The 14,766-nt window shown below is 46.0% G+C and overlaps 1 protein-coding gene across 1 annotated transcript; it reads left to right on the top strand.

The window, feature by feature from the left end:
• Positions 1-4,475: 4,475 nt before the first annotated feature.
• Positions 4,476-14,046, top strand: SFRP2 (secreted frizzled related protein 2). Its single transcript, XM_069242898.1, has 3 exons — positions 4,476-5,537; positions 7,554-7,634; positions 12,975-14,046. The coding sequence occupies exons 1-3, from the start codon at positions 5,039-5,041 to the stop codon at positions 13,277-13,279; spliced, it is 885 nt and encodes a 294-aa protein (XP_069098999.1). The 5' UTR covers positions 4,476-5,038; the 3' UTR covers positions 13,280-14,046.
• Positions 14,047-14,766: the final 720 nt, after the last annotated feature.

The raw sequence follows: 14,766 nt of genomic DNA, 5'->3' as shown, positions 1-14,766 counted from the left end.
TCCTGGGCTCAGCAGCCATCTAGGGAAACCTACCAAACCCTAATACTTCTGGAAACTAGACACCAGAGGGAGTCCAGGGAGGTGTGACTTGTGTGGAGCCCCCAATGTTTTCTTACCCAGAATCCTCAGCAAACCTCAAATTTAGCTAAAAATCTATTTTTTCCCACATTTCTATGTGGGATCACTGACCGGGCAATAGTTATTTTATGAGCAGGGGTGCCACGTGGACCCTCCGAGTACCAAGGTACCGCCACCTCCCCGGGTCCAAATTCAGCAAATACCGTGGGGGGTGCTCAGACCCCCTAAGGCCCGGGACCACCACCTGCCTGGGGCTACAATATGTAAATATGAAGGGGGTCTGTCGTGGACCCCCAGCCTCGAGGGCCACCACCTCCCCAGGGCCAAATTGAAATGAAGGAGGGGGGTCATGCAGCTGGGACCATGCCAATAGGAGGAAGGAGAAAGAGGTGAGAAGAAGGTAGAGGCAGGCAGTTGGCATACATACCACAGAGCTGAGAGAATAGACAAAGCTGTCAGAAGGCAGGGCAGGCAGACAGCAGGCACACAGACAACGGAGCTGAGAGAAAGGAGAAAGCGGTGAGAAGGAGGGACAGGCAGGCAGCAGGTATGCAGACCACAGAGCTGAAAGCCAGGAGAAAGCACTGAGAAGGAGGGACACGAAGGCACGCAGTCCAAGGGAGTGATGACCCTGTGGACCGCCACCCCCCAGGGCCGGCTCATGGTACTTCCCGGGGTTGCCAACTCCCGGGACATGGCAGATTGCTGTGGCTTTTCTGCAATAAATAAATACATAAGAAGGGACCACAGGAAGGGCTCCCTCGTGGTCCCAGATAGCCCATTAAGGGCTGAAATTGTTTTTTTTTTTTAAATAATAATAACCCATAAACCCATAGCTTGTGTGAAGCTTACAGACCTTCACATTGAACTTTGGGAGTTTGAGTCCAGCTATACTCCTTCTATTTTTTTTTATTAAAAAAAAATTGTATAAAAAAAAATACATTTTTTAATTTCAAATTGGACACAAATAATTAATTTTAAGTATATCAGACATCAAAGTCTAAAAAATTCTCTCTCTCCCTCTCACTTTCTTTCTCTCTCTCGCTCTCCCACTCACAGACCCACTCAGACACTTACGCACCCACTCACAGACCCACACACCAAATCACAGACCCACTCAGACACTCACGCACCCACTCACAGAGCCACTCAGACCATCATGCACTCACTCACAGCCCCAGTCAGACCGTCATGCACCCGCTCAGAACCACTCAGTTACGCCCCCACTCAGACCATTACATACACACTCACAGACCCACTGACACCCTAATGCACTCACTCACAGACCTGTGTACATACTGACGCACCCACTAAAACACTGATAGATGCACTCTCACACCCAGACAGACACTTTGACAGCCACTCTTACCTCACACCTATTCTCACACCCAGAGAGGCAGTGGCCAACTTCTGCTCTGCATGCACAAAGGGCTGAACCCAGAATCAGGTTAGGTGGTTAGGGATGTTGGCCGCAGGAACTGGCTGCAGAACAGCCCTTGCGGGCAATCCCTACTGCACAAGGAAAAGGCTATGCACGATGCAAGTTTGGATATTTATAGGGGGTTGGCCTCAGGGCCTAGCCGCAGGCCAGGCCCTGGGGCCAACCACTGCCATGCATGACCAAAGGCTGTGTGCGGTGGTGGTCGGATTCACGTAGATCAATACAAATTATTGCACACTTAAAAAACATAGAAATTCATTGAAAAAAACAAAGGTTACAGGGACATTATACTTAAGTTCTGAATTTACTTGTACAAAACCATAGAAATTCAGCAGTTATAGTTAAAGGTTCTTTCAAGGTACTAAAACTCATGCCCTAAGTTAAATATAACTTGAGCCTTCGCCATGCACAGCTAATTACTCCACATATTATATCACGGAGGACCCCTTCTATGCCATCTTTCATATTCTCACTGCAGTATTTGCAATAATATTATTGATGAGACAACTGTGCATGGCAAAGGCGCAAGTTATAGTTACCTTAGGGTGCGTGTTTTAATTACTTGAAAGAGCTCTAACTATAAGTGATGAATTTCTATGGTTTTGTGCAGTGCTTTAAATGAGCTGGTACTGTCCGGTACAGAGTACTGGCATTTTTTTATTTTTAGAGGGAGAGTACCTGCACTTCTCAAGAAAAACATAATGCTATTAATTGGAGAGTACCGGCACTTCTCAGAAATAAGCAGGTACTCTGGTATAGAGTACCTGCACTTCTATTTTTCCATTTCAAGCACTGGTTTTGTACGAGTAAATTCAGAACCTAACTATAACGACCCTGTAACCTTTTTATTTTTTTCAGTGAATATATATATATATATATATATATATATATATATATATATATATATATATATATATATATATCACCTCCAAAAGCCTGATACCGAACTTCATCGGCCCATGAGGGGTGGTGCGAAAACCGGCACGAGCAGACCAGTAAATAAATAAATAAGAAGAGGAAATACTTCTCGCACACTCAGGTCTCCAGGAAAAGCAGAATTCAGGAGGAGGTCTTTCCCATCTGCCCCTTGCTGCACCCAGATCTCACAGGCTTAGCCATGCTGATACAAGCCTGATGGAACTCCACAGTGCCTAAAGTGAGCTGGAAGCCACTGATATTTAAAGCTATCTGATTTAATTGTGTTGGTTCCTTCTTATTGCAAATCCATTCTCACCATCCCGCTTCTATCCCTCACTCCCACCTCTTCTCTCTCCACTGCCCTCTCTGGTCTGCTGTGAAGCAGCTCATTCATTGGTATAAGTGTGACAAGGCCAAAATAAAAAATAGCTTTCTTCGCATGTCGGAAGGTTCCTGTCTCTGCAAACATTGTTAGTGCTTGGAAACAGGCCCACTGCAGTATTACATGGTATATAACTAATTGCTGATTTACAGCTTTGCCCCTAAGCCTCAAATTGACTAACAAACAAGCGGGTAAACTAGTGGAAGTTATAATGTGGACACTTGACAACAGGATTCTGAACAGAGTTTGCCCAACTTAGTTTTTTTATATCGCCTTCAACATTCAATCACTATCGCGATGGACTGGGTTTCTACTGATTAACTAGTCAGTAAATGGCGTCAATACCAACCTACAAAGGGAGCCACCAGGGTCCAATCCAAAACGTCAGACGAGTAAATCTGTCACCCACCCATCTGCCTCGTCGCCTCTACACAGGGGTTTAGGTGTTTGGATGCACCAAGCTCAGGAGCCTCCAGGCAGCAGGGTGCGTGCCAATATATCCCTGTTCAACAATTTCCCTCCATTCTCCGCCAGCATCATGCCTGGGTCACACTCTTCTGCCAGCTGAGAGCGCCTCTGCTGTCACTGCATGCTCCATTCGCAGCTCGTCTGATGGCTCCCCTGAACTCGCGTCGCTGGCGTTAACCCCTGCAAGTACAAGTTTCTATTAATTGTTGTGTTGTGGGAATGCTTATTGCTACACATATTTAGGAGCGAGTGGGGGAGAAACAAGAGAAAGAAACAACGTGTGCCTGCGAGGCCGAATTATGGGACAAAAATACCCAGATGATAGATGGGACAGAGCTCGGTAAATACCAGAATGCCCATTTTAACATGCAAATGTTGACCATCAGGCAATAAAATGCCATTAAAATCGAGGGTAAAACCACAGGCGGTAAAGACGACTGAACAACACGTGCATAACGGAAAACAAACAACGTCTTGCTCTGGAGCCACCTTTAGATGAGCCAGACATCGAATTTAAGACTTCCCATCGTGGGTAGCACATATGTGTCCGCTCAGTGGAGACGTGACAGGAACAAGGGGCGCAGGAACCACCGCACGCAAACCCCCATCGCGCGCCAAGCTGCAATGGTGAGGGGGTAGGACTGCAGCCAGTCACTTCTCGAAACACGTCAGACTTCACTGAACGGCGTTTCTAATGTGGGAATAGTGTAACGAGTTAAAACCTGGCCAATATGACACATTCTCGTTAACATGCGTTGGAGAAAGACATATACTTCAAGCAGTACAATGAGAGAGCTATCAATCATATTGCCTAGAACAGCAGTTTCTCTCCTAAACAGGGAGTGTTGTCGTGAATGTATTCATGATTTTTTATTTGCTCTCGTAAATGGCAAGTCTTATCTTTAAGAATAAAACTCATTTTTAAAAAAACACTCAACTTTTAAGGCAAATTAGGTAAAACAAACGCTGTCTGTTGCCCTTGCACAGCAACAATGAGACTGTGAGCCCTTTGTTCGGAGATGGGTTTTTCAACATGCACAGTAACATCTCTTCTGCGGCTTTCCTGCCAAAAAAGTGAATTCCCAGAGGAAAGTCTGGCCAAAAAAGTATCGGCCAATCCATCTCAGGTTATTGTCAGGAGGCCCCTCCCACGCGCCTCTATTTCCATAAAAAATCTGGAGAAAACTCGTGTTTGCCAAGAACGCGCTCAGATCGGTCCCTCTCGGTGGGCTCGGCAGTTGCACCAGATGACCGCTGAGGCAAGCTGAGAGAGGCAGAGAAACTCGACTAGGCTGGTAACGGCACGAGGTAGAGAGAGGTTGGGGAGGCTAGGGGAGCTAATGTGCTAGGGGTAACAGAGACAGACAGGCTGGATGCAGCGTGGGGCTACAGACAGAGGTCAGCGAAGTTAAGAAAGGCCAAGATTTATGAGCAAGAGGGTGGGGGAGGCTTGGCAAAGGAGGACCGCCTGGAAGAGACGGGGTAGTGACCAGAGTGGTGGGTTAAGAGTGAGAGAAGCTAAGACATAGGTAAAGAAGAGCTGGGAGACAGGGAGTAAGAACAGCAGTGAGAGGCGCCGAGAAAGGCTGACATAGAGGCAGTGGCGATCCAGGTAACTTGACAGGCACGGCAGAGGTAGGGAGAGACTGAGCTGTCCCGACCTCACGGTAAGAACTCGTTCAGCACCTCATTCAGGCAGAGCAATCCGAGGGACCGTCAGCAGCCTTCACCCGCGGCCCCAGTGCAGAAAGATGACCCGGGGTTACCTCGCCCTCTGCCTGCTCTTCACCGCAGCGCACTGCATGGAGCCGGTCACCGGGCTCTTCCCCTTCGGGCAGCCCGAGTTCTCGTTCAAAAGGAGCAACTGCAAGCCCATCCCGGCCAGCCTGCTGCTGTGCCACGGCATCGAGTACCCCAACATGCGCCTGCCCAACCTGCTGGGGCACGAGACGCTGAAGGAGGTGCTGCAGCAGGCCTCCTCCTGGATTCCGCTGGTGCAGAAGCAGTGCCACCCGGACACCAAGAAGTTCCTGTGCTCGCTCTTCGCGCCCGTCTGCATCGACGACCTGGACGAGACCATCCAGCCCTGTCGCTCGCTCTGCGAGCAGGTGAAGGACAGCTGCGCGCCCGTCATGTCCGCCTTCGGCTTCCCATGGCCCGAGATGCTAGAGTGCGGCCGCTTCCCGGAGGACAACGACCTCTGCATCCCGCCGGCCGCCGCCGACCAGGACCTGCCGCCCACCCGGGAAGGTAAGCGCACCTAACGCGGCGTATAGGAGTGCATGCAGGGCGCATCCATCTTTCTGCCCCCCTACCCCCGTTCCATTTGAAACCGCATGAAGTGCACATTTGACTGGGGTAGATGGTCTCCTAGGTGCTCCTAAATGTTCACGTGTATGGTCTTTAGTACATCGTGCCAAGCTAGCAGATTACTAAAAAGCAACATTCTCTGAATTGCTGCGCACCTACAAATGCCTGGAAATGTACGGGCTGTCACAACATTCATGTTCGTCTGATGAAAGGCATGCCTTACAACGCAAGGAGCACAAGGACACCCATATCCATAGTACAAGGGTCACGCTTCCCTTTCCGAAGTCTAGATTATACTTGGGTGGTTCTTGAGTTCCTGGCCCAGAGATAGCAACTAATGCCACAGAAATCAGGTGTTGTGTGCAAAAACAGGAATGATGAAATGCAGAATCCAAGTTTACTTCCAGTGCACTTTATAAGGGAAAACGAGCTTTGTCCATTTTACCATGGCGGCTTCCACTTCCCCCAGGAATAACTTCCAGATTTGTACAAGTCATTTGTTAAACACAAAACACAATGTTCCCCCGTGTTCTCACGCACACCCTGTTTGCTGCAATATTGCTTTGCCTTCCAGTCTTTCTTTTCAGTGGCTAATCCACTCCTGATATCCTCCATAGGGTTAGTGCGATCACTGCCAGTCCCTGCCAACTGCTCTTAGCTAAATGATTATGCAGTTTGTATGGCGGACACAGTCCACTTTTATAAAGGCCACCGCTAATTTCAGCGAAGCTTTCAAATGGATCTATCTGTTGCTCTCTTAAAATCTACAGTGGTGCAGCTGGTGCACTGACACAGCGGCCCAGGGATGTGAGAGACCCTCGACGCCTCAGTTCAGATTCCCTTATATTAGGCTACATGGGGTAGGAGGGTCTATCCTGGACGCTGGTGCCCTCTCTACCCTACTGATGATAATTTACTATATGAAAAAACACCAATTACTTGTCTGTCAAACGTATCCTGACTCTGACACAACAAGCCCTGCCCCTCCTCTAAATGTCATATGTTGGGGGGGGGGGGGGGGGAGGGGAAAAAGCATGGCACTAAATATAGGAGGCTGTAAACTGACGATTTTTGTATCAATAATATATGACAGTGTTCTTAGAATTAGACTGTGGTACGAACTCTGCTCTGCACGTCGGGGGGAGGTTGGGGGGCGGGGGAGTGAGTGTAAATCAACAGCCGTAGAGTACAAACAAACGATTGATTTACTGTTGAGAAAAGACGTGCATACACATCTTTGAAATCGTTTAATGGGCGCAACTAGTTTAACTTGATCGTCGAATTTTTCGTGTAAAATACCTTTCTATCCCAATGCACTGAGAATAATAAAATCCAATAGAAAACAGGCCCAGTTAGCCACGTGCTACATCATAAATATTCCTGCATCGCACCCAAGTGACGTGCCATTTAAACGCGCCATGGAGAACCACTTAGGTCGTCCCCCAAGGCCTTGCCTGTCTCCCCTGCCTTTACTCACGATAGAAACACTGCTGTGCTGTTCCTGGTCACGTGACTGTGGGCGCTGTTCTCATTGGCTCTTTCGTGTGGCATCACGCAGGCACACGCTGCCCCTCGTGCGTGGCACGCAGCATTTACTCGACGCTTTGTCACTGTGAGAACTGATTTTCATGTTCGTCAAATGCCAAGTTGTAGATCATATTTAACCTTCGTGCTCTGAAAAAAAAACTTAAAAAAAATGATACCAAACAGTCATATCTGCAGAGCCATTTCGCTTTCGAAAGAGGTGGGCGAGCGGTACCTCGGTACACTAAGCTTAATACTTTAAAATCTGCACTACATTAATTAGCCTGCCATACACGTTTCCTACCAGTGCAAGTGATTGACGACAGAAAGACTAGATGCAAAAGAGAATGGGAAATGCAATTGCATACAAAATAAAGACTATCAAATAAATGTGATGCCCTCCCATAATGAGCCGTCTTTCTTTACCACCAGCTCTGAAGGTATGCGAGGCCTGCAAAAACAGGAACGAGGACGACAATGACATCGTGGAAAATTTGTGCAAGAACGACTTTGGTGAGTAGTGGTGCTCTTAGACATTTCACCTCACATAGCAGTGTGAGCCAAACACCGACTATGTCATGTGATTAGTTCTGGAGGAAATCACACTGGCCCCAAGTAAGAAACAGAGGGAGGCCAGTGCTGGCTCAACAATGGAGGGGCATGGTCACTGTGGTACCACCTATGACGGAGATGGGTGTTGGACCGCCAAAAGAGAGGGTGCTCACCGTAAGAGAGAGACTGGTGTGGTTGCAACAACACCCAGGGGCAGTGTGTGTCTAAAGCAGTGGTATCAGCAACAGAGGAAGAGCAGTATCAGAAGGGAAGGGTGGCAGTCAGACTGTAAGCGGGTGTTAGGGTGGACCCAACAATGCAAGGAGAGCAGTGTGGGCCCAGTGGTGGGGTGACACAGCGGAGACCCAGTTTGTGGCACATTTCTATTCACAAACAGCTTTCAAAACACCCCATGCCGTTGGGTGGGTATTTATTTTGCTCACTAATGGGTCATATACCTGGAATTCGTATCCCTGCCAGTCTGCAATCTTAGCAAGGGTTTAAAAAAAGAGAAAAGCTAGCATACCTATGAGTAGTACATGTCATGAAGTGTGGAATTTAGAAAGGCGCAGATTAATAATTAGGTGGCAAAGTTTCTCTTTTATGACATCGAACAACAACCAGCTAAAATATGAAGTCTAGGAGACCAGGTCTTTCTTTATAACGAATGTGTGCGCAAATTGGGGTTATTTGCGTATTTATTATTTTGCGCATATAGATAAAACAAACATCGGGGAATGTATAGTTCTAGCAGTTAGTATTTGTGAAATAGTTATAGAACCCCGCCGCTGACTGCCAGCCACTGACAGTCCTCTTAACCTGAATGCAAGGATGTATTGAAATGCACACACACTGCGCGGGGGATCCGATGGGCTGAAACTGTTGCTTCCGAGAGTATAGAAGAGGCAAAAAGAAGAGGCCTGCCAGGGATTAGTAGATAATGAGCGAGTCATTAGCATAGTGCGGTGCTCAGTAGAACAATCTGAAGGCGCCTCGGCATGGGGTAAATCCTTTGCAGCTGTAGGGGGGCTGGTGAAAAGTGCATTCTTAAGTAGGTGCAAACATTGGATACAGTCTTTTTCTGGCTTGTGACTAGTACCAGCTTCTCAGATCTACCCTCGACCGTTTGAAACATTTTGGAAGAGCCAAACACTCGTTTTTAAATAGCTACTGGGTTTATAAGAACTTTGGCGGGGCTTAGAAAAGCTGGCTAAAACTAAAATGAGTAAAAATATCTAATTCTGTGCTCCGCCAAGGTGTGTGAGGCCTCTTTCCACAGACTAGTTGACCTTATGAAAAGCAACTCCTCAGAGGGCGTGGGACATCAAGATTATGCATCATCGCCCATGCTGTGGTATCATCATATACGCAGTTACAAGATGAGTGCCTGGTAGTTTACATTCTGGATTGTAAAATGTTCCAAATTCGAAGACTTTCTTCATTCACCACAGTCAACATTTAGATTAATCAGAACACCTCGTTTTTAAGTAATGCAAAGCTCACTCGAACATTTATGATCTGTGCGCACATCGCCGGGCCACCCGGACGTCAGTGAGATTTAACAATGAGTTTGTAATAACAGACACATTCAATATGGGTGCATAAATAAGAGTTAAGGGAATGAGGTCATTGTTAAGCAGTGGACAATACTATAATCTGTCAGTGCTGGTACTCTAGGGAGAATGCAAACAAGAGCCACGTTTTGAAACACGCATGGCAATTCCTTAGGTCTGGTTTACATTTTGAGTTCTGACTAAAATATTTAAAAGAACGCTGTAGTGAAAATACAAAACAAGCTGATTGCTTTCTGGATACAGTCCAACTTTTGAGGTAAATGATTTAATGTAGGAAAATAGGCCTACATGCATTGCAAAGCAAATAAATCACATACCGTGGAATGATACAGCAAACATCCAATACCAGAAGATGAGAGAGCGAGGAATACTACTCCTGTCGAGCCAAAGCCCACTATGTGTATTTTAAAAACTTACTAACAACATGTCAGGCAGAGAGATATACTGTTGAGCCAGACCTAAAACGTGACTGTGGAGGCACCAACTTAGATTTACTGCAGGCCAAATAGAAAGTTGAGAACTTTTGTATTCCCTTCAGGGTCAAATGGAAGTTCTAAAAGATGATCAGTGTGTATGGTGTCCAATGCTGACAATATATGTAATCTATGATTCTGCTCTGCCACCATTCTACTATGTGCTGAAAACAAACTGCCTAAGGATCTCCAGTTCTAGTCTGCCAGGTGAGTCAGAGGCAGGCTTTTTAGGGCACAGCATCCGAATGCTTCAAATAAGGTATTTTTTTTAACAAGGAGGCAGATATTGTTGTTAAGGGGGCAAAGAGCCCCATCTTGGAGACCGGTATGCTTACCTATTCACTGAATTAGCCAAAATTGTAGAGCAGAGCCATTCTCTGCCCAGTAAAAACAATGAGCTCTCTTTAACCCAGTCACACAACTACTGACAACAAAATTGGCACCATCTTATCTGATGGCCTGGCCGCATGGGTCCAGCCTACGCGCCACAACCCTTCACTTGGCTGCACTCCTACTTGCTCATATCCACACATAAGCAGACCAGGCCAAGTCTTCTACATTACGCTAAAAGCCTGGCACAAGCTGCCATTACACATCAAAGTGGATTACTCCATTCTTCAGTCTGTCTCAACACCTGTCTTTTTGGACTGACCCACCCGCCAGCCCTAGGCTAGACCAGAAAGGCTCCTGTTTCAGCACCAGGACACCCACCGAGATGACAGTGAGCTTTACAAATAAACATAACGCATTTTGACCTCAAAGGGCATCTATAGTTGTCCATAACTGGAAGGAGTGCAGAGGACTGCTGAAGTGCACAGGAGCAGCCATAACAGTAGAAATGGCGAGGGTGTGTTTCCTTTGCACACATTGCTAGTATGGTCTTCTTTGGAATATTAGGTCTAATTTGGTGCCTGCATTTCCAAAAGTATAAATGCCAATTGGGGACAATTCACAGACTGGATGAGAAAATTAAATGATGAGACGGCATACATACACACACTACAGAGGAGATGAGAGAAAAATAACAAGGTCATTCAAATTTCTAAAATTAGTGCACCCAGTATAGGAGCAAAACATTCACTTGTTAAGCAGAAGAGTACTTCTGACTACTTGAATTACATCTCACAATATGAGATTGAGGCATGGAGGCTCCGGAGGAACGGAAAGGGTGAGGAATATATGAAGTTAACAAAAGTTTCCTTATGTGAGCATAAATGCTGTATTCTAATTTTCAGAGCTATTACAAAACAAAGAGTAACTTGAGTAAAATCAGTACACGAAGGCTCAGCTGGTAAAGGCAGTTTATTTCAGAAGCATTGAGACTCATAGAGGAAACGAATATTGATCTAGTGTTTTTTATTGTTTGCTGTACTCCGTACAGATTGGTTCATTGTGACTTCAAAACAGGGGAATACTTTTCCCTTTACCACTTAATCAGTGAAGTTTCTTTTCGTCTAGCCATTGTACCATCATGAGCATAAAGTACAGGCGAGGCAGAGAGATGCATATTAATAATTTTACTGCATTGTAATATTTATATAGCGCTTACTAAAGCTGTCGTGGGGAGCTTGCTCACACCAGTAGCATGTTACGCAGTGTAGGATATGTGGTTAGAAGGGCCTTGTTCTATTTTGAGCCTATGCCGGAAATGTTTCATGTCGTGTTTGATGACAAACAAGGTACATGTAATTATTATGGGCAGCAGAGCTTAGCGGTGTGATGGATGAAGAGGTGAGAGAGATAGGTGTACACACCCCTTTGCAGTTTTCTTGTATTTTACCATTGACGTTGATGGTTGCTGCAGAGGGTAGTCCATTCTGAAGTCTAATGGACCCAAGCAGGTGTCCATCGGAGGGGCCGCGGTCAGAGATTTGTCAGGATAGATTGTATTATGGTAATTCTTTCTTTGAAGGTCCTTGAGTGAATTCAAGGAGCATGGTAGTATGTGGCTAACCACGACCTGCAGGAGAGGACAATATTAGAGTCCTCCAGTGGCCAGCAGGGAGCTGCCGCTATCTTCAGAAAAGTCATTTGATGCTTGTTCAGGTGCAATTCGTCCCACTCCACAGTAGACTGTTGGCCAGACCAAGTATGACACTTACACCAGCTGGTGGTGGGGGCGAGGGGGTTATGCCTTGGAGTGAGTGTTTCTACCTGTTGATTGAGGCCAGTTTTATCTGGGTGGCTCCCCGAGAGCTAAAATACACCCCTTGTAGAGAGGTACTGGATTGTAACTCGTTTGATTGGGCCCCTGTAGGAAGGCTGTATGCTGTACTCAGGAATGACTACGCACAGATCAAGGACGTATGTATATTTGATGGTTATAGAAAATAGATGGTTTAACTACTGGTCTGGCCTAGGTCCTTCCAGGCCCTAAGAGGCAGCACTCTTTACCTAGAATGTTGCTGTTGCATAACTCCCTCTGTTTTGTTGGATGAGCAGGAGCAATGGAAGGGTAGGTTCTGCTTCCTCTTCATTCACCTTGCCAACAACATATGTTTATTGAGGCAGATTGACAACCCATTTTGGCTGCTCTTATAGGTGCATACAGAGTCTTGCCAAACTGAAGTACTGAGTAGGTGGGACGTCAAACCAGGAAGTGCCTTTGGCATCCAGACAAAATTTACATTTGTGAGCAGAGCACAAAGACTGCTTCCCCGCTGCCCCCTCTGTTGCCGTGAGATAAGGGAGGAGCCACAAAACTAGGGAGAGCCATGAGAGCTATTGAGGACATCACGAAAATTGAGATGCCTTATATGTTGTGTAGCGTGCCCCATGTCTGTTTACTCACTGCAACTATCTACTGCAGTGATCGAGATTACTGGGAGAGGGCGATTTATAACGAAGGTTGAGGGGGTGCTAAAAAAATAGCTAAATTATGATTAGCTGAACACATCTAGGCAATTTCCTCATGGTTGACAATGGGAGTCACGGGCAAGTAGATCTACAGGGCTCTCTGATTTTGTTGGTTATGACACACCAGTAATTCCTAAGTAATAAACACCCAATTTACTGGTGGTGTTCCACTCACAACAGTGCCTGGCTAGACTACGCAGCAAAAATGAATGTGTGTGCTCCTTTAAAAGCATCTCTCTATCATGAGGGTAGAATGAACACACCCTCCCATTTAGTCGCCTCAGAAGCTCTACCGCAGCGGTGCTCATTTAGAACTCAAGCATTTCCTCTGTGTGCACCACCAGGAATGTCTCTTAACTTCTCGCTTTCTCTCCACCCTTCCCTCTTCCCCCAATTAGCCCTGAAGATAAAAGTGAAGGAGATTGCCTATATTAACGGGGACACCAAGATCATCCCCGAAACGAAGAGCAAGACCATCTACAAGCTGAATGGGGTGACGGAGCGGGACCTGAAGAAGACCGTTCTCTGGCTCAAAGATGGACTGCAGTGCACCTGCGATGAGATGAACGACATCAACGCGCCCTACCTGGTGATGGGACAAAAGATGGGCGGGGAGCTGGTCATCACCTCGGTGAAGCGCTGGCAGAAGGGCCAAAGGGAATTCAAGAGGATTTCCCGCAGCATTCGAAAGCTCCAGTGCTAGTCAGCTGGCCACACCTAACAGCAGCATCCTTTTTTGCACCTTCAGAGCAGCCAACCCTCCTCAGCAACACAAGAAAAGGAATGAAAAGCGCAATTTCTTTTTTGTAGTTTTTTTCTAGTGGGTTTGCGGGTGGAGGCAATCTTGTAAATACATGGCAATGCAATCTGAATCCTTTAATGGGAGAACAGCATGACGTGCTTCATGCTTGCATGCCCCGCAATAGCTGCAGATGTGACCTTGGTTTGTGTTGGTATTGTTCTCATTTAGGGCACAGCTGTTTTTACACTACTCCAGTAAACTGTGGTAATTGATTCAATATGTCCCTCGCCGGGCGTATTGGTAAGTCTTCCAGGCCCTGATGGGATATAGCTGGCTGTTATCTCACCCTCTCCCCTTTTCGTTGATTTTTTTTATGTCTGTCTGGACTTGTGAGTGATGTCCAACTGTTGTACACTGCTGTGAATAACCTTTGTGTGTCCTGGCGTGCAGACGAGAGACTGCAACATTTACACACGCTTAAATGCTTTTCAGACTATTCGAGAACGCTTTTTTAGGCTGCAATAACCACGCACTGTGTAATTTATACAAAAGCCGCACTTTTAACAGATCTGAATGTATTACTATGCTTTTTGCCATTTGCTTTCATTTGCAGCTATACGACCATCCAGTGGTTTACCTGAAGGAGTTGTAAAATATTGCTCTAACCAATATTGTAAATATCGCAGATAAACATTATATTCTTGTATATAAACCATACATAACAGGTCTCTCTTCAGCTCATTTATTTTGTTGTTGTCTTTTAGGTCTGGTGTTAGCCAAGACCTTATGATTTGAAAAAAATCGTTGCAATATGCAGACAGGGGCTTTTACTCAGCCCATTTAATCCTCTGGTCTGTTGTAATATCTTTCACATTTTTCTGTTGTGGCTTCTGAATGGTATACTCCTGACTGCACTCATGTGTACATCACATCTGATTCACAAAACGAGAAGTAAGGTATATATGTGCTAGGATGGGAAAAATGAAATTTATGCATAAATTAGGATTGTGTTACTTTGGTAATTCAATCCAGCGTTTAGTGTTGTGGTGGGATTTACTTTCCAACGCATCGGAAAGTTGCCTAAAGTAATGCACTGCTTTGTATCAAGGGGTCGTCATGAGCCGCTCGCTTTTGCAGCTATAGCAGGGGTGGAGTTCTTGATGGGCCTCTTATGTCTGCAGCTGGACAGACAGAGGCTCATAAATAATATGAAAGGTTGGGTGTGTGAGTGAGTTGCTTTATGGATCTGTGAATGAAAGGGTGGATGGATGGGTAAATGAAAGGGTAGATGTGTGAAAAAATAAATGGATACTAAAAAAGAGGGTGGATCGATTGATAAGTGAAGGAATGGATGGATGAATGAAAATGAGGATGGGTGGATTAGTGAAAGGGTGAATGGGTGGTGAGGGAAAGTATGGATTCACAAGTGAGTGAATGAGTGGATGGAT

The sequence above is a fragment of the Pleurodeles waltl genome, chromosome 1_2 (assembly GCF_031143425.1).
Source record: "Pleurodeles waltl isolate 20211129_DDA chromosome 1_2, aPleWal1.hap1.20221129, whole genome shotgun sequence".
NCBI lineage: Eukaryota > Metazoa > Chordata > Amphibia > Caudata > Salamandridae > Pleurodeles > Pleurodeles waltl.
Note: the sequence above shows the minus strand (reverse complement) of the source record. Positions and strands in the feature narration are given on the sequence as shown.